The sequence below is a fragment of the Rhodamnia argentea genome, chromosome 10 (genome assembly GCF_020921035.1).
Source record: "Rhodamnia argentea isolate NSW1041297 chromosome 10, ASM2092103v1, whole genome shotgun sequence".
NCBI classification, from domain to species: Eukaryota; Viridiplantae; Streptophyta; class Magnoliopsida; order Myrtales; family Myrtaceae; genus Rhodamnia; species Rhodamnia argentea.
In genome coordinates this window covers 17,566,478-17,594,014 of record NC_063159.1, presented here as the reverse complement: position 1 = coordinate 17,594,014, position 27,537 = coordinate 17,566,478, and the positions used below count along the sequence as shown (strand labels likewise).

Here is a 27,537-nt window from a genome sequence, read left to right as displayed (position 1 = left end):
TCCACGAACCCCCTTACCCGGAAGAAGACCCGAAATCAAAACTCGCAGGTCACAAACGATCGGTCAAAGCTCTGAGAAACAGAGAGACCCAGACGCCCAAAATAAATCTACGAAGTGGAAGCTTTCTTCTTTTATTGCTTCCATCACCTGCGAATTCCATATGTTTTGCGCTAATTTCTGGGTACCCAAAAACGGGGAAAAAGAGAAAGCTTTTGCATTTTCCCAGTCCATTTAGACCTATATTCAGTCAGAAAAAACAAAATCCAAAAAGAAAAGGGGGGAAAAAGAGAGGGTATTGATTATCTTAGGTATAGGCAAGTTCTCGCCGGCCACCGAGCAAAAGCCACAAGCCCTAACCCAATGGTCGACAAGGGTTGCAACCCTCGCCGATGGCTGGGAAGGCCTCGCAGGCCCTTGCCTAGTGGCCGGCCGGCGGGCTCCCGCCAGCCCTAACAATTAAAAAAAGGTAGAAAAATAATAAAATAAATAAAATAATTTACTAATCCAAGTGAAGCGTGTTGTAAGCTCTGTGCCCCACTTTTAGTGTGTAGGGATAATAAAGAATTGAAAATAGCATAGGCATCGAATCGAGTGGTCACAAAGGTGATTAAAGGGCACGAACTTCTAAATGGTGAGGACAGCTAATGAACTACCTAATGCCCATAGCGATAAACAAAATTGGACCAGGCATAAGCAAATCTAGAAAAGGCTATCGATGGGGACCAACCCATGAAAATTAGCCAATATGTAGCATAGGAGAAGCTCTTCACCCTTCAAATCCCTTCCTGAAATTCCCCTTGACAAAATTTTCATAGGACCGTCTACTTGGGAACTAGCAATTTCATGTTATAAATGCGACGGTTAATGAACTTAGCATCCCCTTTCACGTGTAAATCGAAAAGGCGGTTCGCACTGCGTTGCTAAATGGAGTGGATTAGTATAAAGCCAAAATTACGACACTTGACCTAATGGATGTGAAAACAAGCAATCGTCTCCATTCACTTGTGCCTAAAAGCAACATCAGATGTCTTTATTAGTAATTAAACCTGATGAGATTTCAAAAGGGGAGGTAGAGGTGTAAAACTAAAACCAAAGGTGGTATCATCAGTAATGACGAATTTTCAATTGAAAATATGCGTAATGATTTAGGACTAATTTGAAAAAATTGAAAAGTTTAGGACTAAATAGATCTCCGTGCAATAAATTTAAGACTGATTGATATTTTCTTGAACTATTATGGATGTATTTTGATGCCATTTTCCCTTTAAGCTAGCTCTAAAATATATTAGAACATGTAGACTATATGTGCTATGTCTTTGTAACGTGGACCACCGCTTCGGATACATAATTCACTTGCGGAAAATTGTCCAAAAACTCATAAATTTATTGCACTTTTATCATTTTAGTTCAAAACCTTTAAATTGTGTCAACTAAGTCCTGAACCTTTTTACATTTTGCTAATTGAGTTCATCCAGCCAATTTTAACCGAAAATCGGCGACGTGGACTCCGGTTGTCATACGTGGCATGGCTAGAGCTAACGTGGACAAGTTTTACTAATATTTTTGTTTTAATTTTTTATTTCATTTTTCCTTTTATTCTTTTCTCTTTTTTTTTTTCCTTATTGGACGCCCTAGCAAAAAAAAAAAACCAAAGAAAATAAAATAAAAATAAGGAAAAATAAAAAATATAATAAAAATTGGAAAAAAAATACATTTTTAAAAAATTTATCTACATCATCGCCGGTTGTGTCACATCAAATGGTCGACGTCCATGTCAGGAATACTTCCAATTCGATCCTAAATATTTTGCAAGAAAGTCAATTCGATTGTAAACTTTTCAATTTTACATGTATTGTCCTAAACATTTGCGAGATTTTCTAATGAAGTCCTTTTGGTAAATTAACATCGGAAGTTGCCGACATGGCGTTCAGTCATTATCGGCCGTCCTATGTGGCACACCGATACTTCAGCAATTTTCGATAGTAATTGACCTCGGGGATTACATTGAAGTCTCGTGCAAAGATCTAGGGCTACATTGACAACATTGGAAAATTTAAGACAGGGCCATGTCATTAATTATCAGTTAACATTGGTCGAAAATACTCAATCACAAAAAATGTAAAAGGTTTAGGATTCAATTAGCAAAAAAAAAAAAAGATTTATGACTGAATTGGTACAATTGCAATAGATTAAGAATTTTTTGGTAATTTTCTCGCCAAAACTATATAAACTAGTAAAGAAAAAAAGAGACATTGTCGTATTGAATTCGAACTGTCGTATTGAATTCGAATTACCATGCTATTATTAATCAATATTCCTATTTCATGTGGCGAGGATTCAATTAGTCCAAATTGAAAACAAAGTCGTGCTTAGCTTAGTCTAGTTATTGAACTAAAAAATGAAGGTTTCGAAGTCGTAGTAAAAGTTCATGTTCTTAGTTAGGTACTCTAAATTGAATTTGCAATGATGGACCTCATTCAAGGCAGTGTAATTGTCGTTTCAAGCTTAACTTTGATCGGAATTCTAACTGAATTATGTTAACGAGCGTCTTGTGTGCACTTAATAAGTACTGGTTTCAATCGTAACATGAGGGCAATCGATACATTGAAAACCATAACGAAATCCGTACCATATATTAATCGTCACATGTGGCAGATGCGGAGTGAGTTTGATGCTCGCCTGTCTTGTATGATTTGGCCTTGATCCTTGCATCCAGATTAGAAGCCAGGTCATGCCAACGTAGAAGAATTAGATACTAAAAGCACACAAATTGCGGGAGACGGTAATTGTTTATGGTGGGTTCAATGGGAAAAAAGAAAGAAATGAAAACGAATTGGAAAAGCTGCTTCTTGACATTGGAATAGGCGGTCAAGTAATCTCTCGCCTGGGCCTTCGATCCCTCGTGGTGATTTATCCTCGGTTTTATATTTTTTGTGCTTGTTTAGCGCGCATTCTGCTTTTGCTATTAATCGATGTTTGTCGCGAAATCTCCGCATGCCCGATTGTATTGGATTTGGCAGCTCATGTAGGCCCGTGGAACTTAATCGGCGTTGTAATCTAGTCTTTGTTATAGAATAATCACCTAGCATTGCCAAATTTGATCCGTCCTTCTCTTCCTTCGTCAACCATAAAGTTAACCCCGACGTACAATGTGTAATGCGTTGGATAATCACCGGCTTGACGATTAGGTGAATTTATCAATTTGCTGCGCCTAACTCAAGACTTAAGAGTGGAAAAGTAGGCAATGTCTACGTTTCAAAAAAGATGGACCGGCCTTCCTTTTCGGACAAGTACACCAAACCTCGCTGATGTTTGCAATCGAATTTCCGATTGTTATGATGTACACTCGTGAGCGTATGCGGTACACGTGACTTCTGAGGGGTAAAATTATGTTTTCATCTTAATATTTTTTTTTTACATTTAGCCTTTATATATTCGTTAATTAGAATTGGCATAAATATATGATATTTGTTTTCCTCACAATTTTGTTTTTTTTTCTTTTTGGAATTTCTTTATTCTGTTACGGTTTTATAGAAACAAGGGTAAAAGAGAGATTCTTCTATCTTTAAACAAAAAACAAAAAAACAAAAACATAAAGAAGATAAAGTCAAGCTAACGGAAAATGCAACGAAGGGTCAGCCACTATAACAAAATTAAAGTTCAGTGGCCACGTGCGAGGGCAGAGAGCCATGAGCCCTCCTCAACCGCAACGAGGGTCCCGAGCTCTCGCCCGGTGGCCGGTGGGGGCTTCGTGGCCCTCGCCCATTGGCAAGTCGGGGTCGCTGGGCCTCGGCATATGGCCCCCAACTGGCCCTTAAAAAAGAAAAGACAATGATCAATAAAAAAATCTAGAAAATTTCCAGAATGTTCTACGTAAACGTCGACCGTGTCACATAGGATGGCCAGCGTTCACGTTCTCAATTTCTGGTCAAAATTAGTCGAAAGGATTACATTGACGAATTGTGAAAAAAATTGAGATTGAATTGGTAAAAATACAATAGATTTAAAAAAAAATTCGTAATTTTGTGTTTTGGTCATATTAACCCTCAAGTTGCAATATAATCTTTTAAAAGTGCCCCAATTCTTACCTTGCTTTTGATTTGTTTCTACGTTTTCATTTTTTGGCGGGTCCCACTTTCCTTCGTTGTCTTCTTATTTCTCTCTTCTGTATATATATATTACATGCAGCAAGCATACATGATCTGAGAGGTTCGACGACTCCAGAAGTGCTTTCTTTCGATATGGATTTGGCTGATAGAGACGGGAATGCGACCAGTAGCGAGCTCCTCCAAGCTCATGCTCACATATGGAACCACGTATTTAGCTACATCACGTCATTGTGCCTAAAGTCTGCCCTTCAGCTAGGCATACCTGACCTAATCCACAACCACGGCCAACCCATGACCCTCCTCGAACTCGTCTCCGCCCTCCATATCCATCCCACCAAAGCTAACTGCATTCATCGCCTCATGCGCATCCTTGTCCACTCCGGCTTCTTCGAGCTAGGGGACCTCGAAGATGCGGCGGGTGGCCAAAGCGGGTATACGCTCACCCTTGCGTCCCGAGTCCTCCTGAAGGACAACCCCTCAAGCGCAGCGCCCTTCGTGCTCTGCACATTGCATCCTTTCTACATGGCGCCGTGGCAGCACCTGAACGAGTGGTTGGGGGGCGGAGAAGGTGTCACCCCGACCATGTTCGAGATGGCGCACGGCGGGCCCATGTATGAGGTTCTGAGATGCAACCCTGAGGCCAACGGCTTGTTCAACCAGGGGTTGGATAACGACTCGAGACTGATAGCCAAGGTCGTGGTGGAAACATGTGAGGGAGTGTTCGATGGGCTGAGCTCGGTGGTCGACGTGGGAGGTGGGTCGGGGACGATGGGGAAGGCCATTGTGGACGCGTTCCCCCACTTGGAATGCACGGTGTTGGATCTGCCGCACGTGGTGGATGGTTCGGTCGGAAGTGAGAGGTTGAAGTTTGTTGGAGGTGACATGTTTGTGGAGATTCCCCCGGCCGATGCAATCTTACTCAAGGTCAGTACCTTACTCCTACGTTTGGGTTGGGAATTATAGAAAGCAAAATGAAATCGGGTACTTCAGTCATTAACCTTTTTATTTGATCAATTGAGTTCTAAAATTTTTGTTGATTTGCCAATTTAGTCATTCCGATCAAGTTTGACAAGAATCGTTGATGTGGACGTTGAGTATCCTACGTAGACTGGCTGGCACCGACGTTGACTTGCATAATTTTTTCAATTTTTTAAAGTTCATAAAATTTTTTATTTTATTTTTGTTCTTTTGCTCTTCTTCTTCTTCTTCTTCTTCTTCTTCTTCTTGTCGTGGTGGCCGGTGAGGGACTCACCCCGATCTAGCAAGGGCCTTCACGTCCTCTCACGTAGCCAGCGACAAACCTTCTTACAAGGCATGGCCGGCGTACACATCAACGATTTATTGCCAAAATTGGCCGGAATAACTGAATTGACAAATCCTTAAAATGTTTACAATTAAATCGACGAAATTGAAATATGCAAGACTGAATTGACATCTGTACATTAAGTTCATGACTTTTTGATAATTTTTTCATAAAATTTTTGTAGTGTAATGCTAGTATTATTGTGGATTGCGTTGGATGTTTGTGTATTGTGTGCTTTTTATGTCCATTTTTGGAATACAAACTGGCTCTTCTATAGTTAATTATTGGATGTGAGGTGTGTTAAGATCGATTTACAAAATTAACGTACTGAATGATGAGACAGATTCTTACTTATTTGTTGATTGTGGCCCGCATAGTTAAAATCATATGGTATACTAGATTATGGACTCATTAATATTGATATTTTTTTCGTATTGATATACGTAAGATAACTCTCTTTTTATTCTTTTTAATAGTTAAGGTGACTATGACTGTATTGGAAGTCCATCCGGTAAATCAAGTGGACAGGATTCCATTTTAATGCAAATCTTGGTAACCTACGTAAATGAGTTAAAAAGACAAACTTCACCTGTGGGCATTATTTTAGTTTTTACCTTAGCATTCCAATAAGTACCTCAAACTCCAACTAGTTGAACAAAACCTGTTCGAATGCAGTGGATATTGCACAATTGGAGCGACGAAAAGTGCATCGAGATATTGAAGCGAAGCAAAGAAGCGGTATCGGGTCGAGGAAAGGGCGGGAAGGTGATTATAATCGATATTGTAGTAGGGAATCACCCAAACGATCATAAATCCACGGAAACTCAACTCTTTTGGGACATGTTGATGATGGTGCACCTCAATGCGAAAGAAAAGAGTGAAAGGGAATGGGAAAAGTTGTTTGTTGATGCTGGCTTCAGCGGTTATAAGATAATCTCTCACCTAGGCTTGCGATCCCTCATTGAGGTTTATCCTTGATGATCTAACCTGCTCGGTCAAGCCTTGTTCAGCTTTTGCTATTGAACGATATTTGATAATTTCCCTCCCTGTTACCATCGTATTGGACATGACAACTTATATAGGTCCCTCGACCTTATGTTGATGTAATAATTCAGTCCACGTACTTTATCATTGAATAATTAAGTGACACTTTCAAATTCGATCCTTCCCATCTCTTCGTCGATTATGCCGTTGTTTTATTGGTAGAATCACGCCCTACTGAAAATGAATAATTTTTAGGTCACCCTTAATCAATGTTTTCGAACCTTCTCATCTTATTGGGGGTTGTACCAACGATAAGTGGTCATTGTTAGAATATATTTCAAATATTCAAATGTGGGCTTTATTAATTGATATTGTAAATATAAATTGGTCTAATAAAGATAGATAAATCCTAATTCAAATTTGATATGAGACTGGATAAGTATGGGCCGAGATAAGCTTTATCTATAATGAGAGGATAAGGTTTCAATCTCTATAAATAGAGCTCAAGTCCCTCCTCTAAACCCCGATGTCCACATAACCTCACATCAAGAATCGTCAGCAACGATACGTCAGGGGGCCGTCTCATTGAAGCCGGTGTTAAAGGGGGTTCATAGAGGAGAAGTTCTTGAGCAACGGATTGTCGCAAATTCCGCGTCAAGAACGATGGATCCGAAACAAGGTGCGTCAATGCTTCTACTTTATGAATCTATAATTCGTGTATCTAAACGTGATTATCGTGGATTGTTGCATAAGGGTATAAATCGCAGCTTACATGTGGTATCAGAGCCAACTCGTTCTAGATCTCGAATTATGTTCCGGTGTATTTTCGAAATTTTATTTTCGTCAAAATTGAAAGAAAATTATATATTTGGAACCTACACAACGAGACGAGCAAAGCCATATAAAGATCGTCGCCGGAGACCGCCGCACGCCCCGCCACGCGCCGCTGCCCATTGGGCGTGTGGCGGCCACGCGCCAGAACACGCGCCACGCGCCGACCCGAGCCCGCACGTACTCGGCACGTGTAGGGCTGACGTCGGCTAACGTCACCTCGGCCGGGGGCAGATCGGACCCGACTCGGGACCCGACCCGACCCGTGACCCGATCCGCTCCGGTTGACCGTTGACTCGGACTTCCCGGTCGAACCGGTCGTTGACCGGTCAGACCGGGTTAAGATCGACCGGGTTCGCCGGTTCGGTTAGGCGAGCGGTCGGATCGGACAAACCGGTCGGACCGGTTTCAGAACCGGCCGAGATGCAGAACACATGCCTCGCACGTGTCGGCGCGTGGGCCTCACGCGCCGAAGCTTCAGGTGGCGCGTGAGAGAGCGTGGCAAGTCCGATTGAGGTGTTCCAGGTACCGACGTGCTCGTATTCTCATGCTCTACAATGTGGTATATTTATTTTACATGTTTGATGCTTTTATGAATGAAAAATACCTATAGAATCCCAAATACGTGTATTGTTTGGGGTATTTTTGGCGTATTTCAATGTATTTCTATATGGTTTTGTGAAATACAAGTATAATATCACATGTAAGTACCACATACAGATATGTGAAGCATAATTTATCAATTACATGTATATATAGTTTAACATGTATTGCTGAGTGAATTAGCACGGCATGTAATTTTGTGGATGATTGCCCCCATTTTCCGAAGTTACATGCATACGGTTAATGTGAAATATAAAGATTATGTCTCAATTTCAGAAAAATCTAATTGGGTTGTGACCGCCAAAGTGGCACACTTGATTGGATTTAAATAAATAACGGTTTATAAATTATTGGGATGTCTCCTGCTTTAATGCTTAGTTATACTCCCAAAGGAGGTAATTGCGTGTTGTTGCATGGAGGGTTGCATATACAGCATATGGTTGAGAATTGGTTGGTCTAAGCGAATTCATACACCCAAAGGTGGTGATTAACGAAGATTAGAATAAATTCTCATGGCCGTTGTAATGCGGAGAGTATACAACCGCATATCATGTCTTACGCCCAAAGGTGATTATATGATGATGTATGTAACTCTCAAGGTAAATTTTCACATTATGCTAATTATAAATATTGATTTTTTCAGTCACTTTTTCTGTGAACGGCAACTCCATAGCTATTGAGATTCTTACTGGTTCTAATTTTAAGAAGTGGAGAGAGGATTTTCTGTTTGGTATGGAATTAGCGGATGTTCATGTCGCTCTTAATGAGGATAGACCGATAGCTCCCACTGATGCTAGTACGGATGCCCAGAAAGCACGGTTTGCTGCTTGGGAAAAGAGCAATAGGATTTGCTTATTGTCAATGAAGCGATCCATACAAGAACATCTTAGAAGTGATTTTGATGCTGATATCACTGCTAGGCGGATGATGGAGGCCTTAGTGGCTAGAAATCGTGACTCGCCTAATGCTGAAGTTGGGACACATATGTCGGGGTTATTCGGTTTGAAGTATGATGGTTCTGCTGGTGTTAGAGATTATGTCCTAAGAATGGTTGATCTACAATCAAAGCTTAAGGCCCTTAATGTTCCTATCCCCGATGCTTGTATTGTGCATCTTGCACTTAACTCCCTTCCGTTGACGCCTAAATTTTGATTAATCTATTTTTTGCATAAAAATTATAAAAAATCATCTCACATATTTATTTTTAGCGTACATTGCATTGGCATATAATCGGGCAAGCAGAACACTTAATTTAGCATGCGTCTAGACTAGGCACGGGATGGAAAAATACACCGAGAAGATTTGAAACTTCAAGGACTGTATTGCAAATACTTAAAATTTCGGGGACTGTATTGCAAATACTTGGAACTTCGGGGACCGTATTGCAAATACCAAAAGAAGATGAAGAAGGGAAGATGATGAAGGGAAGATAATGAAAAGAAGATGAAGAAGGGAAGATGATGAAGGGAAGATAATGAAGGGAAGATGAAAATGGAAGGTGAAGAAATGAAGATGAAGAAGGGAAGATGAAAATGGAAGGTGAAGAAATGAAGATGAAGAAGAGAAGATGAAGATGGAAGGTGAAGAAATGAAGGTGAAGAATGAAGGATGAAGAACTTTGCCTATAAAAGAGAGAGCTCTTGAGAAGAGTTTTAGAAGGGGGAAGTGGAAGAGAATTGAGAGAGAGAGTAGAAGAGAATTGAGGGAGTTTTTGAGTGGAAGAGAATTGAGAGAGTTTTGAGAGAGTTTTTGAGAGGAATTTTTAGAGAGGAGAAAGAGAGTTCTTGAGAAAAATTAGAAGAGAAAATTCGAGAGTGAAGAAAAGAGTTTTAGTCGAGCATCATCTTCGACGAGTCCCGACACATATTTCGCCTCTCGCCACCCAACAACGCCATTGCTTGTCATTTTCGACGACAGCCGCGTTTTTCCAGCTCCGAGATCTTGAAGGGAACTATAACGTGTATGTGAGTAAGATTTTGTGTAATAGAAGGTAATCATTTCCATCTCGATCTACAAAAATGTAATCGTTTGGTTTGAATATTTGTTTGTCTATTTTAGACATGCCACGTGTTCCAAATTTTAGCATTATTACATGTTAATTTATTTTTATAAATACTCGTGATTGGCTGCATTTTCTTTCTTTCTAAATCACCCATGGTGTATATCGTACAAAGTTCAATGTTTTACATCCCCATAAAAAAGAAGAAAAAACCAAAAAAATTGCATCTTTGAATTTCGAGTAAAATCCATCAAAATTGCCAAATCAAATATTTTTCATGAAAATGGTACCGAAAGGGCGTTAGAGAAATCTGACGTAACCAAATCCCCGAATTCAAAATCTCCGGTTCGCGGAAATAAGATAGTTTTCTCCCGCTATTTTATTTAGGTTTCTAATCAACCTACCGAAAATGGTTAGTGGCGACTCCAAATTCAAAACACATTGCATGTTAATTATTTGAACCTTAAGTTGCGATTTGGTATGGACTTGGGAGAGTCCGAGTTAGGTTAGTTAATTAATTAACCTAATAATCCATTAGCCCGAAAATTAACCCGTTTATTTTTTAGGTCGCGACAGCTTGGCGACTCCGCTGGGGAATTTAAGAGGACTTAGGCCAGATAATTTCATGAAAAAGGAATCACTTGATTTGGCAAACTTTGGTTGAATTCTCATTCTTAGGTGTTAAATGCTTTTGCAGATTGGGAGTTATAAGGGGAGGAGTGATTGGCTAACCCTTTGTTTTGCAGGCTTGGTGAATTGGAATTGTGATTTAACTTTTGAATCATTGAAGCGGTGTTTGCTTTTAATTGTTGTGCATGATTTATCGTCTTTGCACTACACCGCACACAACCCGTGACCGGACCCGAGTCACACTAATAGTTTTAAGATGGTATTTAGATGGTCCTTTAACCTTGGCGGTAAGGCTTCGCCAAAGGTTATCCCATCCGGATCCCGAAAATTTTTTCAAAAAATGGCTCAAGGGTCGTTCTTATGCACGTGAGGCTACGATGCATGAGAATTGCCCTTGTCGACCGAACCAAGCCGAAGTGATTGAACCCGACTAGTCATGACTATTGTACGCGAGGCTGCGACTAGTCATGATGATTGCGCGCGAGGCTGCGACATGTCGTTTCGTTCATCATTTCACTTTGCAAAAGCCTTTTGGATAGATAGAATAAGATTTAAACTCACAATTCATGCGCATGTCTTTGTGATTGACATTTTCTTCCTATGAACGGTAATTTCTTGTCTCTTTTACCCTATTATCTCATTTTTATTTTGAGCTGGTCCATGGTTTAGGAGTATCGTTGTCTTATTTCCAATTTCGCACTTTGCTTCCGTAGCTTTTACAATTTCATCAGTTGTCCTCATTTCTGATTTGGCTTGTTCTTGTTGTGCGATTTTTACTAAATTCTACGATCGAGCTTTGAGTAAGTGCCAAACACGAAAGTTGTAGACCTATGTTTCAACTAATATCCTACAAAATTTCAGAATTAAATTCATAATTTAAGATGGCCTTTCGTTTTTTCAACTACCTGCGGTTATAACAGTTTTCTGAATGTGATTTTTTGGAAAAACACATTAAACTGATTTGACCCGTGCATTTCTAGTCCGATTGGCCAACATAAAAGTTGTTCATCATCTTCTCAACTACAAGCTCGTAAAATTTGGACATGTTTTGATCAACGTGCGAATTAATATGAATTTTTTCGTAAAAGCGGATAAACTGAAAATTACATGTTTCAATCCTTTGGTCATAATCACTTTGTTCGTTTGAGTCTAGAGGGATGCCATGGGCCGGCTCGCTATTCTTGCTCCCTGTACTCATTTTGGGTTTGTTACTGTGTACAGGTAATTTATCACGGATCCTCCACATATCACCCGATCAGTAGCAAAAAGGATGGCCGACATCAACGCCACCGTTAGTGCTGCCCCTGGATGAGAAACTTGGCTCCTTGACCGAGCGCTTTGAAGGGATGATGTCCCGAAAGATGGAGGAAATGATGGCCGCCTTTGCCGCCAAACTTCAATCATCCACCTCCAGCCCGCCGCTAACCATTCCTGCTCTAATTCCTCCTACGGACAACGTCGGTAAAGCCCTAGAAGCTACTCCATATCCGACAATGCCGCTAGAGGATGTGATCATCACGGGCGTGAACTCGAGCACGCCGCCCGTAGTCCCAATCCCTCAAGCCAACCCCGTGGCCCCCGGGTTGAATGGTGATACGGTCAAACTGTTGGCCCAAATGGAACAGAGGATCCGAGAGGTTGAGGGGACTCACAACATACCCCGATTGACCCGTCTGTCTTTTCAAAGGTCACGGTGCCGGAGAAGTTCAAGATGCCCGACTTTGAGAAGTATGATGGAACTTCCAACCCGGTTCAAGCACGTCCGGATGTACCAGGCAAGAATGAATAAGCATGCGACCAACGGTCCCTTAATGGTTCGAGACCTTCCAGGCTAGTTTAAAAGAAGCTGCCATGAGATGGTATACGGACTACGAGATCTACCGGATGGATGATTGGGAGAAGGCAGCTAATGCTTTCATCAAACATTTCAGCTTTAACTTGGACGTGCTCACCACCGGAGAGGGACCTTGAGCAGCTTGAGATGAAAAAGGAAGAAACAATCAAGCAATATGCCACCAGGTGGAGGAACGTGGCATCTCAAATGAAACCAGTCCCTCCCGAAAGGGAACTCATGAAATTGTTTGTTTCCACCACCGCCGCCGATTATGAGAACTCGAATTTTGGGATCTGTCTGCCACGTCATTCAGCCATCTCATCGCAATGGCTGAAGAAATCGAGAACGGCATGAAGAAAGGTTGGTACGGTGATGTCGCCATGACGACTAAGAGGTTTGTGGTAAGGAAAGATAAGGAGTTGGCCCCACAGGTCAACATGACCTACAGCCAAAAACCCACGACCCGGACGCCGGTCGTACACATTCCTAATCAGCAGCAGGCTAATTTCGGCATGCAACGACAAAGAGGGAATCAACGGTCTCCTCGGCGGTTTACCCCTCTACCAGGAACCCCGTCGCAGGTACTTGCGGTTCTGCGTAAGAGAGGTTTACTGACTTCCGAGCCTCTACGACCCAGATGAATACGAGCTTGCCGAGATATGATCCATCGAAGAAATGTGATTACCACTGCGGGGAGCTTGGACATGACACCGATGGCTGTTTTGTATCGAAGCATCGGATTCAAGATCTCCTGGATTCTAAAGCATTCTCATTCCAAGGCAACAAACAGCCAAATGTCCAGAATAATCCTTTGCCAGATCATTCCGGTAAAGTTAATGCTGTATTCGGGCTGGGAATCAGACAGGTTGGTGCTAGTAAGGATGAAGGAGTCTTCGATATCGCCGGTTGTTTTGATGATGTAACCATTGCTGCTATATCTGAAGACGGAGCGCATAAGGAGGAACCTTACCTGGTGCCTAAACCTTCCAAATCATTCATTAATGCCATATGTGATGATCCACTGGAGAGTTTAGATTCGGAGTAACATCATTATGTTTATGCAATCCCCTACGTGGGACATTTTCTGTTTCCTTTAGATTTTGGATTGCATTTGGATTTCTATTATGTCTTGCACTCTTGGATTTTCTTTCCTAGAAGATGTAATTTCATATCAATAAAATTGCACCATTTTTCGAATCTTGTTGAAGTATCCCAAACCAACCCGATGACGATAACCAACGACCAACAAGTTTGTCATCATGGTAAGAACCGAGGGTTGGGCTTCTTCAAGAATTCATGTCCCACGGTTTTGAAAAAATAAAAATAAAAAAAAGTTCTTCAAAAAAATCATACCGCAATTAAGCCCCGTTTGTCCTTTTGATTTTGTTACTTTATGTTTCAAGGGGAGGGGAACTTAGTGGATTCAGAAGTATACGACCTAGATGAGTCCAATCCAGATTATGAGGAAATTCGTCGGGATTTCGAACGACATGAGGAGATCAAGCCCTTGACCGGTGAACAAACCTGTCTCGGTCGACCTAGGCGATGCGGAAAACCCTAAAGATGTTAAGATCGGGGCAAACCTTTCCAAAGAGATGACTCGAGCGCTTGACTAAGCTCCCGAAGGATTACCGGGACATTTTCGCCTGGTCCTATGCGGATATGCCCGGTCTTGACCGTTCCATTGTCGAACATTGTTTGCCGACAGATCTTTCGGCTAAGCCGGTGGTGCAAAAGTCAAGGAGGGCCAGACTAGAATTGGTCCGTAAGATCAAAGAGGAAGTCATGAAGGTGCTTGACGTCGGATTCCTTGAGACTACAGAATATTCTGATTGGTTGCCAATATAGTCCCAATCATAAAGAAGGATGGGCGTATTCGGATCTGCGGGGTTTGAATTGTTCTCATTCATGGACGGTTTCTCCGGGTACAATCAGATCCCGATGAATGTCAATGACAAGTTGAAAATCACCAACACCACGGCTTAGTGGTCGGGGGAATGATAGTGGTCCGAGGCGTCTCGGGTTCGATCCCGGGATTTGGCATCAATGTACAAAGATTAATAAAAACCTTTTTGCTTCGCAGTTCAATGCCGATTGAAACTCAGCCCAGATGGTTACAAGACCGGAGAGATAACATCCCGGACATACAATCCAATCCAGATGAGTTGATCCTTTCAATTCAAAGTTCACAAGAAATTCGTACAAGGGTAAAGCGGTATCGTTTCAACTCGTTTAGAACATGAGAACGTACATTGATGCTTTCCCTTTTGATTTTTACAGGGGTCACCGCCTTTCCGGATACGGAAGTATCCCTTCTCCCCGAGAAATTAATGAAATGAGAAATTCCCGGAGCCTTTGACAATCTCATGTCTCGAACCAAATAATGAAGTTTTGCAACTCATTTGCATGAGCAGGGGGCAACTCACGATCCACGCCCCTAAGAAGTTTCTTATGTGCTTGCAAATTCTATCCACCAAGATAAAAAGTTGCTGCATTTTATATGCTCGAAAACACTCATACATTGCATAGTTTGTGCATGATTGTTCCTCATGTTTAATTTATCAACTCTGAATAAGGAACATGAACTACATAAGATACACCAAATGTATGGAATGGGGCAAGACAGGATGATGAAAGGCAATCTTTTTCCAAACACGTCCCATTTTTTCAAAGCGAGTTGAACGGTGGCTAAGTTCCGCATTCCCCGAGGTAAAGAGTTTTCTCGCGAAAGGTACGTTAGCCGAAATGACAGAGGCATTCAATTCTCTATCCCAAACACTACAGGTGATCCATTGATTACCCCTTTTGAGCGGTGGTTTCATTTCTTTACCCCTGTCAAGAACCACCCCACATCGGGGTCCGCGACGAGTTAATTCCAGCGGCAACACGAGGTAAATGGTTAGAAATTTTCTTGCTGGGACTAACATTAATCTTCGGGTGTTTCTTTGCATTTATACTCGAATTTTAATTCAAGTGCCTTAGGATGATGAAGAGCATTCACTTCTCTATCCTATACACTTCATTCTTTGCATAGCCCACTTGAGCCTGCAAATTCATTTCTTAAACCCTTGTTGGTGATCATTTGCTCATTCCAAAGACGAAGATAGCATTTTCCCAAGGATTAGAATTGGAGATGGTCGGGTCAACAGAGAATTCCCGAATGGACTCATTTCTTGTATGCTAGATTTTTTATGTTTACATAATTTTTCTTTGTAAATGTTTATGTTTGTTGTAATTCCTGGTTCAAAATCATGGGATTGTAAAAAAAAAGGAGAGGCAAACTCAGCTTAAAGGAGAAGGGCCCGCTCTCGAAAAAAAAAAAAAAAAAAAAAAAAAAAAAAATAAAGAGATGTCGAAGAGCTCTCAAAGAAAAAGGAAAAGAAATCTCTTCTCGAAAAAAAGAAGAAAAAAAAGAAAAATGAGAGTCGGGAGTAAGAAAAGCAAAGGCTGATCTCATATGAAAATTTCAAGTATAGGAAAAGCAAAGTGCCTACCAAAAGTAAGGCCAATGCACATTCATTTGTAAAGTACTTCTGAATTTTGAATGTACATTTTTGCATGTTAAGTTGTAAATTCCATGTACATATTTGCATTGTGTCTCTTGCAAATCCTCGACGGACACTTGTTGTGAAGAAGACTCCCCAAGAAGTCAATTTGCAAAGTGCAATTTTCAGTAGAAAATTACCATCCCTCATTCAATGATGGAATTCTTTCTGAAGACATTTCCAGAAGACCATGATCGGTGACTAGTCGGCGACGATCACCAACGTCAAGCCCCTTCTAATTTAATTTCTGAGCCAAAACGAGCATTTTCGTTCCTCGGTCCCCAATCCTAGCCTACGTTATAACCCTCCAAAGTCTCTTCCGATTAGGGCACTTGAGTTAACGTAGAGTTAAATGATTTTAAGCATCACTCGAAGAAGTTCGAGCAAGATTATTTCTCTCTCATTTTTGCAGGATTCTTGACTTGTAAATCCGGAGCGATGATGATGAAGAAATTCATTTCAGCAGCCTTGACTCAACTAGAGTCCCCTTTGTAAAACCTTTGACCTAGCCCTCATTACGGTCCTAATCAAGACCTCCGGATCGGCTCGGTCGTATCAATTGCGAGATTACTTGGATCCTTATCGAATGCGATGATGGAAAGATTGAGTGATTTCTCTTGAATCCTGCAGACAAGATAAATAGCTTTTCTCGAGAGTGAGAGAAAGCCCTTTCGGACTAAAGTCCCCCAATTCAGCTCACATTCGAGGTATTCGTAATGTGAGAACCTCTCTGGACAAAATTGGTAATGCAAACTTGACAGAATGGTTATGCATGAACCATAGTATGAGTGATTGCATTATACTCATTGTTGAATATGTTTGTGTGTGTTACCTCTGACATTCTATGATAGGTAATACATTACCGATGTTCGAGTTCCCTCCCGAGGTCTCGAAATTCATCCAAGGATTATTGAATGAGCAAGTTTTGCTGGCAAATGCCTACCAGGTACGATACAGCAATCTGCTTCGTTCCTTGATTAATCGTTTGGAGAACCCGGGTAAGTTTTCTGAACCCCTTTTCAAATTAACAACTCTTCTCATGATAGTTGTTATGATTCAATTCAGGCAATATGCCCCTTTTGTACTTATCGATTCCATTCAATGGTGCTCCTATCAAATATTGTTCAATTCGGGCAATATGCCTCTTCCGTCAAGTCGTGTAGACATATGCACTGGCGATCTTGACATCTTATCAAATCATAACGACGTAGCTCTTATGGTTTCAATCTCGGGACGTGAAGACATATGCACCGGCGATCTTGACATCTCTTCAAATCATAACGACGTAGCTCTTATGATTTCGTATCGAATCACGAAGACGTATGCACCGGTGATCTTGACCTTTAGTCGGCTCATAATGACATAGCTCTTATGATTTTCGGCTCCTTTATCAAATCATGAAGACATAAGCACCCATATTTTTGATCCAAACCAAATCATAACGACGTAGCTCTTATGATTTTGGTTCCCCTTTATCGAATCGTGAAGACATATGCACTTGGCGATTTCGACATTTAATCAACTCACAACGACGTAGCTCTTGTGAACTTGATCCCACTTCTTTCGACTCACAACGACGTAGCTCTTGTGATCTCAAACGACACACATATCTTGCGCTGTCTTGCATTAGGGAGAAGTCTCGATAACGTGATAGGCCAAATACCTTAAAATCCTTGCATCCGCAAAAAGAAACTTGGAAATTAAGAGAACCATTAGCTTACGAGAAATTTGGTAAAACAGGTATTCTTGTATGCGATCCATGTGCAGGTTTCTCTAACATGAAAAAGGGAAATTATGACACGTGTTATTTACGGTCTTGCATATCATGCATCACTTCATTACATAAAAAATGGGATTAAAACTCCCGCCAAAAAGTTCATCCATAATTTGCACTTGTCAAAATTTAGGATTCAATTTTGTCTTTGAGCGGAACCTCTACGAGCCTCCACTCAAAGAGGGGCAGCTGTTGACGCCTAAATTTTGATTAATCTATTTTTTGCATAAAAATTATAAAAAATCATCTCACATATTTATTTTTAGCGTACATTGCATTGGCATATAATCGGGCAAGCAGAACACTTAATTTAGCATGCGTCTAGACTAGGCACGGGATGGAAAAATACACCGAGAAGATTTGAAACTTCAAGGACTGTATTGCAAATACTTAAAATTTCAGGGACTGTATTGCAAATACTTGGAACTTCAGGGACCGTATTGCAAATACCAAAAGAAGATGAAGAAGGGAAGATGATGAAGGGAAGATAATGAAAAGAAGATGAAGAAGGGAAGATGATGAAGGGAAGATAATGAAGGGAAGATGAAAATGGAAGGTGAAGAAATGAAGATGAAGAAGGGAAGATGAAAATGGAAGGTGAAGAAATGAAGATGAAGAAGAGAAGATGAAGATGGAAGGTGAAGAAATGAAGGTGAAGAATGAAGGATGAAGAACTTTGCCTATAAAAGAGAGAGCTCTTGAGAAGAGTTTTAGAAGGGGGAAGTGGAAGAGAATTGAGAGAGAGAGTAGAAGAGAATTGAGGGAGTTTTTGAGTGGAAGAGAATTGAGAGAGTTTTGAGAGAGTTTTTGAGAGGAATTTTTAGAGAGGAGAAAGAGAGTTCTTGAGAAAAATTAGAAGAGAAAATTCGAGAGTGAAGAAAAGAGTTTTAGTCGAGCATCATCTTCGACGAGTCCCGACACATATTTCGCCTCTCGCCACCCAACAACGCCATTGCTTGTCATTTTCGACGACAGCCGCGTTTTTCCAGCTCCGAGATCTTGAAGGGAACTATAACGTGTATGTGAGTAAGATTTTGTGTAATAGAAGGTAATCATTTCCATCTCGATCTACAAAAATGTAATCGTTTGGTTTGAATATTTGTTTGTCTATTTTAGACATGCCACGTGTTCCAAATTTTAGCATTATTACATGTTAATTTATTTTTATAAATACTCGTGACTGGCTGCATTTTCTTTCTTTCTAAATCACCCATGGTGTATATCGTACAAAGTTCAATGTTTTACATCCCCATAAAAAAGAAGAAAAAACCAAAAAAATTGCATCTTTGAATTTCGAGTAAAATCCATCAAAATTGCCAAATCAAATATTTTTCATGAAAATGGTACCGAAAGGGCGTTAGAGAAATCCGACGTAACCAAATCCCCGAATTCAAAATCTCCGGTTCGCGGAAATAAGATAGTTTTCTCCCGCTATTTTATTTAGGTTTCTAATCAACCTACCGAAAATGGTTAGTGGCGACTCCAAATTCAAAACACATTGCATGTTAATTATTTGAACCTTAAGTTGCGATTTGGTATGGACTTGGGAGAGTCCGAGTTAGGTTAGTTAATTAATTAACCTAATAATCCATTAGCCCGAAAATTAACCCGTTTATTTTTTAGGTCGCGACACCTTCCACCTGAATTTGGCATCATCCAAACACAATACAATACCGCCGATCAACCATGGACAATCAATGACTTGATTGCAAGGGTAGTGTCAGAGGAGAGTAAGCTGAAGAAAAGTAAAGCATACATTGCTATGTACACCGCTTCTAGTTCTGGTGTCAAAAGGGGTAGGGGACACAAAAATCGTGCTCACAAAGAAACTCATTCATCTGCTGGTGCATCCGACAACTTGGGTTCAAAGAAGCCGACCTTTAAAAGGGACGGTAAAGCTGGTAAGGATGGTCTCTGCTTCTTCTGTAAAAAGGGAGGACACGTAAAGAAAGACTGCGCTAAGTATAAAAATTGGTTGTCTAAGCGGGAGCCTAAAGGTAATGATTCTTTGGCACTGGTTTGTGAATCTAATCTGTCGGAAGCCCCATCTTGGTCGTGGTGGCTAGATAGCGGTGCAACTAATCATGTTGCGTTTACCATACAGGGATTCATAAACCGGAGGAAGCCAAATAATGAAGAATCAAAGCTCACCGTAGGAAACAACGATAAAGTTGACGTCGAGTTCGTGGGAGATGTCATTTTAATTCTAGATTCTGGTTTTAATTTGATGTTAAGAAACACATTTTATGTACCTTCCTTTAGATGGAATTTAATTTCCGTATCAAGTTTGGACACGTGTGGTTACTCTTTTGAGATTTCAAACAATGCAATTTCTATTTCTTTTAATTCAAATAAAGTTGGGTATTGCACTATGTTCAATGGATTGTACAGATTATGTTTGTCTCCCAACGAAATATACGTCGCTTATACAGACGAAAATGTTGTTTCCAAAAGACCTCTACCTAAGGAACAGTCTTACGCATTATGGCATAAACGTCTTGGTCACATCTCTAAAGAAAGAGTGGAAAGACTAATAAAGGCGTACATTCTGCCCACTCTCAAAAGTGATCTAGACGCATGCGTAGACTGCAGTAGAGGTAAGATGACTAAAACAAAGAAGAAAACAGCAGTCTGTAGTTCTCATTTATTAGAGATCATCCATACGGATATAAGCGGACCCTATACAGCAACATTGTGTAGAAATTTTTATTTCATCACATTTATAGATGATTATTCCCGATATGGTTATCTGTATTTGATTAAGGAAAAGTCTGAATCTCTTGACAAGTTCAAGATTTTCCGGACTCAAGTCGAGAAACAACTGGGAAAAGTCATAAAGATTGTCAGATCTGACCGCGGTGGTGAGTATTATGGGCGACATGGCGATGCTGGACAGCTTAAAGGGCCATTCGCCAAGTACTTAGAGGATTCCGGGATTGTGGCTCATTTTACTATGCCCGGTAGTCCCGAACAGAACGGTGTAGCGAAAAGGCGTAATCGTACACTTATGGATATGGTGAGATGTATGATTAGCGTAACTAATTTACCTGGTTTTTTTGTGGGGTCAGCTTTGAAAACAGCGCTTTATATTTTGAATCGTGTTCCTACGAAATCTGCGCCTCTTACTCCTTTCTAGTTATGGACCGGACGGAAACCTAGCTTGAATCACCCGAAAGTTTGGGGATGCCCTGTAGAAGTAAAATTGTATAATCCAACTTTGAGCAAGTTAGACTCCAAGACCACTCGATGTTATTTCGTGTCTTATCCAGATCATTCAAAGGGATATCGATTTTATAATCCCAATGGAGGAATGAGAATTGTAGATTCACGGACAGCGAAGTTTCTAGAGCTTGATGTGGCAGAAAAATGTGATTGTTCGTAGACTATTGAAGATAATGGTACGGTGAGTACTTCTATGTCGTTTTCTATACCTATGCAGACAATTGTGGAAGTTCCTACTCCACAAACCGATCTCGTTGAGGCTCAAGAACCCATTCTTGAAGCGGTTCCTAATGAAATTCCTCAAGGCTCTCAAGAACAGAATGAGGTTGAAGATGCTCCTCTAAGGAGATCCGTTAGACAAAGACGATCAGCTATACCGCCAGACTACATAGTTTATTTAGGTGAGCAAGATTATGATATCGGTTGTGTTACTGATCCGGTGACCTATGCAGAAGCTATTTCTTGTCCTCGGTCTGATTTATGGCTAGATGCGATGAAAGATGAGATGTTGTCTATGAAACATAATGGTGTTTGGGAGCTTGTTGAATTACCTGAAGGATATAAACCTGTCGGTTGCAAGTGGGTGTTCAAGACTAAGAAAGACTCCACATGAAAGATTGAAAAATTTAAAGCCGGATTAGTAGCTAAGGGATTCACTCAGAGAGAAGGAGTAGATTATGAAGCAACTTTTTCTCCAGTCTCTTCTAAAGACTCGTTTAGAGTAATCATGGCTTTAGTAGCTCATTTTGATATGGAGTTTCACCGGATGGACGTTAAAACCGCTTTTCTGAATGGAGACCTTGATGAACAAGTTTATATGGCACAACCTGAAGGTTTTGCAGCAAATGATACTGGTAATTTAGTTTGTAGATTGAAAAAGTCTATCTATGGTTTGAAGCAAGCTTCTAGACAGTGGTACTTGAAGTTTCATAGTGTTGTTACTTCTTTTGGGTTCATTGAGAACAAGTTAGATCGGTGCATTTACTGCAAGGTCGGTGGGAGGAAATTTATTTTTCTTGTTCTCTATGTTGATGACATCTTGCTTGCTAGCACTGATATTGAATTACTGCGTGAGACAAAGAGAATGTTGTCACGTAACTTTGATATGAAGGATCTTGGAGAAGCGTAATTTGTCCTTGGTATTGAGATCCATAGGGATCGTTCTCGTCTCATATTAGGCTTATCTCGGAGGACATATATTGATCGTATTTTGGAGAGATTTAATATGCAACGGTGCAAACCAGGAATTGCTCCTGTCTGCAAATGTGATAAATTGAGTCTTTCACAATGTCCTCATTCAGATATTGAGAAAGCACAGATGAAGAATGTACCTTATGCTAGTGCACTTGGTAGTATCATGTATGCACAGGTTTGTACTAGACCGGACATTGCTTTTGCAATAGGACTTCTATGCAGATATCAGTCAAATCCAGGACACGATCACCGGGTTGCTGCCAAGAAGGTTTTGAGGTACTTAAAGAGGACCAGAGACTATATGCTAATTTATAGACATGTTCAAAACTTGCAACTAATAGGCTATTCGGATTCGGATTATGCTGGATGTCGGGATGACAAGAAGTCGACAACGGGGTACGTTTTTATGCTAGCAGGTGGTGCGGTATCATGGAAAAGTGAGAAACAGAAAACGATATCATCCTCTACTATGCAAGCGGAGTTTATAGCATGCTTTTCAGCTGCTACTCGGGCTATTTGGCTCCGGAATCTCATTAGGGAGTTGACCGTGTTTGATTTTGTTGATAGACCCATACAGTTGTATTGTGACAATAACTCTGCGGTGTTGTTCATTAACAACAACAGAGGTCTCAAGGGGTCTAAGCATATGGAAGTCAAGTTTTTGACCATAAAGGAATCCGTACAGAATGGTGACGTTGCGGTAAAGCATATTACTACAGATGCTATGATTGCTGATCCACTAACTAAAGGTCTACGCCCTTGCGTATTTGAACGACATGTTATTAGCATGGGCTTAGAAGCATCGTGGGATGCCATTATCTAGTGGGAGCTTTCTATTTTTGCTCTAATAAAGTTTGCATTTGTATTATGTTACTTTTAGTAACGGTTTTGATATGTATTGATTCTTTTACATTCAATTAAGTATTTATGAATGTGTTATTGAATGCATATATGTTAAAATCTCAAGGTATTGTGTACACCTTGAGTAATGGCTGGGGCGTTTATTTTTGGCCATGTGCATATGTCTTGTTACACATAAAGTATAGTTAACTATAAAGGTAAGATATATGTGGGTTCGTTGGAACCATAAGGATGTTCTCTTGTGACACATCAGGTTTTGTGACACATAAAGTAAGAGAATGGTGACCGACAAAGAGGATAACATATAAGGTGTCTCTTTTAAGATGTTATCCGTTTGTCATACTACCATATCAAATCCATATCAGTAAAGTTAAGAGCATTTGTGACCATGGATGGCTCTGTGTCTTTTGATGCGATTCTCGCTATGATTCGGTGCTTAAGACTTTATGGGATCGGATTGACTATTGGGAATTATCTCTAGACCAATATAAAGATGCGCATATACAGTACAATTTCAATTAATTTAGCCCAAGTGGGAGAATGTTAGAATATATTTCAAATATTCAAATGTGGGCTTTATTAATTGATATTGTAAATATAAATTGGTCTAATAAAGATAGATAAATCCTAATTCAAATTTGATATGGGACTGGATAAGTATGGGCCGAGATAAGCTTTATCTATAATGAGAGGATAAGGTTTCAATCTCTATAAATAGAGCTCAAGTCCCTTCTCTAAACCCCGATGTCCACACAACCTCACATCAAGAATCGTCAGTAACGATACGTGAGGGGGCCGTCTCATTAAAGCCGGTGTTAAAGGGGGTTCATAGAGGAGAAGTTCTTGAGCAACGGATCGTCGCAAATTCAGCGTCAAGAACGATGGATCCAAAACAAGGTGCGTCAATGCTTCTACTTTATGAATCTATAATTCGTGTATCTAAACGTGATTATCGTGGATTGTTGCATAAGGGTATAAATCGCAGCTTACAGTCATCACCTTATTATGATTATGCTTCAATACTTATTTAGTTCATTTTGGGAGAGTGAATGCGTTGGGTTGCTGTCACGTTGAACCCTTAAATGACTAAGCGATAGTTCGACCTCAATATATTGAGATAATTTGAGGGAGGATTTGACTTGGACGTGGAACAAATGATGAGGGATGCTACCACTCGAGATAATCTGCTATTATACCACATGGTTGTTGAAAAGCAAATAAAGAACATAAAGAACACCATTTAACGAGGTTCAACAATATGCCTACGTCCTCGCTCAAATACCTCACCCTCTCTTTTCTTTCTTTTCTTCTTCGTTATTTCATCAAGTATGTACAGACCCATAAATATACAATCAAACAGACTTCTTCTACAAGTCAAGTCTCTATAAATTAGGAAAAAGAACCCTCTACAAATTAGAAGGAAAAATAAAATCTCCTATAAATCAACCGTGCGATGACTCAAGCTGTGCGGATTGATGTTTTGCTCGAGTCAAGCCTTGGCCCAAGGATCTTTCACTTGCTCACAACTCTTACAATTCGCAGAGAGAGAGAGAGAGAGAGAGAGAGAGAGAGAGAGAGAGAGCACTCTATTGATTGATGTTATGTGTACAAGGTGATTTACAATGAAGGGGAATACCCCTATTTATACAAGAGAGGGCAAATTTTTGGATGGCCCTTGGTTGCCCAAGTTTCGTGTTTTTTCTCATCTAATTCCCCTTGTCTTTGCTTATTTGAGTTTCCCATGCTTTTGTCTTTTGTGTTTTGTCCCTTGTAGGACTTTTGATCTCCCCCATGGCTAAATGATGGTGTGGACAGTCACTAGGATCTTCTAGAAGGCCGTGGAATGCGATGGTCATCGTATCTCTTCGTTTGCCCGCTCGCTCGCCCGGCCACTCTTGCCATCCGGGTCGTTCGCTGGATGTTTCACGACATCGGGCGAATTGGCCACTGGTCGACGCACCGATTCATCCCGTATGGGCGCTGCATCATACGATGGTTAATGTCATACGAACGCTGCATCAAGGCGTTGATTCATTATGTACATCCGCTGCATCATACAACGATTCATGCATTGTTCGGCCATCTTGATTAATACTTGGTCGGGTCGGATCGATCCGGTCCATCCTTGTGCGCGACCATGGATTGATTCGTTGATCGCATCATGGAACGGTTGATCATATCACGGCCTATCCTCGATCAAGGATTTTGCCGGGCCATGATATTCTCCCCCATCACATCGAGTGACGTCCTCGGCGCTTCTCTTCCGAGACCGTGCACTTGAGTTCATGAGCGTTGGTGATCCTTCCGCCTTTCCAAGGCATGCGAAGAGGGGGGGCGGGGGGGGTGTGGTGGTGGCGCACAAACAATGCTTTCTCCGGTTCGGCTGCATCCTTGCTGCCCCGCCAGTTGGCTACTTCGAGAAACAGCATATGGATCGGCATCTCTTCGTTTGATTATGCCGTTACTTTATTCGTAGAGTCATGCCTAACTGAAAATGAATAAATGTCAGGTCACCCTATATCAATGCTGTCGACCTTTCTCATCTTGTTAGGGGTTGTACTAACGATCAGTGGTCATCATCTTACTGTGATTATGCCTCAATATTTATTTAGTTCATTTTAGAAGAACGGATGTGTTGGGTTGCTGCCATGTTGAACCCTCGAATGAATAAGCGATAGCTCGACCTCAATATGTGGAGATAATTCGATGGAGGATTTGACTTGGACGTGGAACAAATTACAAAGGATACTACCACTCGCGATAATCTGCAATGGCGATGAGAAGTAGGGGTGGCAATATGGGTTTGGAACCCAATTTTTAATTCAGTTTTGGTTGGTCCGATTAGATATAGAGCACTTGAAATTTTCAAATCAGATCAAAAGGGATTTAAAATATTAAAGCCCGATTTTACACGGATCTTTGTAAATTTGCACTAAGACTCGTATTGGACCCATTTTGATTACGAGCTCAGTCCATGCCAATTGCCAACTAGTGAAGTTGGGTGCTCAATTAAGCAAATCCATCCATCCATTCTGTCCCGTGGGCGGTGCGTAACGCGCTAGGTGGGTCTTTGCACGTGGATGCTGTCTGGCATTTCCCGTGTGGCTTTGGGTGTTTGCACGAACCATCGGTCCAAGCTCCGAGAAACAGGGACAGATCCCCAAAAAAAAAAAAAGAAATCTTTGGAGTCGAAACTTTCTTTTTGTATTGCTTCCATACGTGCCGCATCAATTTCTGGGTACCGGAAAAACGGGGAAAAAGAGAGAGCTTTTGCATTTTTCCCAGTCGATTTTTGACCTAATTCCCAATCAGAATGAACCAAAACCCAAAAACGAAAGAGGAAAAACGAAAAAGACAGGGTATTGATTTGCGCATTCACCTATCTATCTATCTATCTATCATAGCCACAAGGCCCCGGCTTGTCTCAAAATGGGCACCAATTCCCCGGAGATATGAGTGGCCATGACCCGATCCAGCCCACCGAACAGCCTTCCCCCGATGAACACAGCCGGGAACTGGACCTCCCCCCCGCCGCCGATCTTCTCCAGCTCGTCGGCCACGCCCTTCTCGTCCTCCTCATCCACCTCGTAGATCGCAGGGTTCACGCCGAGGCCCAGCAGCAGCCGCTTCACCACGTGGCCCATGCAGCACCCGCGCCTCCCGACCACTATGAGCGCGTTCTCCGACACCACCTCCAGCATGCCGTCTGGCCTCCTCCCTGCCCCTCCTCCTCCTCCTCCTCCTCCGTGCTTGGGCCCGCCGTCGCCGCCCTTTCCGTCACCGGCGGCCTGATTCGTCCTGTCGCCGAGCAGAGACCCTACCGCCGGCCAGGGCTTGTACGAGATCGCATCTTGCATGGTGTCTCTGGTGTTTTTTACTTTTCTCAGTGCGTGCGTGTGAGAGTGAGAGAGAGAGAGAAGGGTAGGGGTTGTGATGGTGAAGGTGGGCGATGGGGGAGGAAGGTATAAATGGGGGAGCTGGTGGTGAGGCGAGGAGGAGATGACTTGGAAAGTCATACGTCAACGGTGGTTGGGCGCGGTTTCAGATCGATGCGTGCGTGTGGGGGGTTCCGTGGCTTACGTACGATCCACGTCATTGTCTTTTGGAACTTTTTGTACAAATGTGGCAACGCCAGAAAAACGAATACCGTCCAGAAAATTATAAATAAAGACCTAAAATAAATGAAAATTTTCAAATAAGAATCCTAAATAAATCTTATTTTAGATAAAGGTTTGAAGTGGTTATATTAATTTAAAAAAAGCGCTTCTCGCCAGTTGATCAGGGGTACTTTCATCATTTATTTTTTTCATTTTTTAAACAAAAATTTAAGTTATTCTTCTTTCTATTTTCTAAAAATTTAAAAAAAAACTACAAAAAATAAACACATGCGAGAGGGGCTGCCTCCCTCCTGTGGGCGCCGCCCCAACCATCGGGAGGCAAATGAGTGAAAGACTAAACCTAATAACACGATAACTTAATTCCCCGATCAAATGAGTCCGACCCGATTCAGATTTCGTAGCACCCCTTGATGAAAAAAAAAAAAAAAAGGGTCATCAGATCCGACGCAGCTTCATTCATACGGATCGTATTAATTCCATGAGATTTTTTTCTTTTCGAATGAGAGCCGAAGAGAAAAACGATTACGTCC

The 27,537-nt window shown here is 41.2% G+C and overlaps 3 protein-coding genes across 3 annotated transcripts; 2 read left to right on the top strand and 1 right to left on the bottom strand.

Moving 5' to 3' along the window:
- The first annotated feature begins 4,228 nt into the window (after positions 1–4,228).
- Positions 4,229–6,390, top strand: LOC115732674 (trans-resveratrol di-O-methyltransferase-like). Its single transcript, XM_048271084.1, has 2 exons — positions 4,229–5,033; positions 6,088–6,390. Exons 1-2 carry the CDS (start codon positions 4,242–4,244, stop codon positions 6,388–6,390), a joined length of 1,095 nt encoding a protein of 364 aa, XP_048127041.1. The 5' UTR covers positions 4,229–4,241.
- Positions 6,391–8,185: 1,795 nt separating this feature from the next.
- Positions 8,186–8,982, top strand: LOC125312724. Its single transcript, XM_048271843.1, has 2 exons — positions 8,186–8,225; positions 8,474–8,982. Exons 1-2 carry the CDS (start codon positions 8,186–8,188, stop codon positions 8,980–8,982), a joined length of 549 nt encoding a protein of 182 aa, XP_048127800.1.
- Positions 8,983–26,070: 17,088 nt separating this feature from the next.
- LOC115729294 (glutaredoxin-C9-like) lies at positions 26,071–26,836 on the bottom strand. The gene has a single exon (XM_030659821.2). It carries the CDS (start codon positions 26,744–26,746, stop codon positions 26,288–26,290), a length of 459 nt encoding a protein of 152 aa, XP_030515681.2. The 5' UTR covers positions 26,747–26,836; the 3' UTR covers positions 26,071–26,287.
- Positions 26,837–27,537: the final 701 nt, after the last annotated feature.

Bases quoted from the DNA above. Each gene is read 5' to 3' on its own strand.
- LOC115732674 (XM_048271084.1), top strand. From the start codon at position 4,242: ATGGATTTGGCTGATAGAGACGGGAATGCGACCAGTAGCGAGCTCCTC. The intron at 5,034-6,087 runs GTCAGTACCTTA...GTTCGAATGCAG, and splicing joins CCGATGCAATCTTACTCAAG to TGGATATTGCACAATTGGAG.
- LOC125312724 (XM_048271843.1), top strand. From the start codon at position 8,186: ATGTCTCCTGCTTTAATGCTTAGTTATACTCCCAAAGGAG. The intron at 8,226-8,473 runs GTAATTGCGTGT...TGATTTTTTCAG, and splicing joins TAGTTATACTCCCAAAGGAG to TCACTTTTTCTGTGAACGGC.
- LOC115729294 (XM_030659821.2), bottom strand. From the start codon at position 26,746: ATGCAAGATGCGATCTCGTACAAGCCCTGGCCGGCGGTAGGGTCTCTG.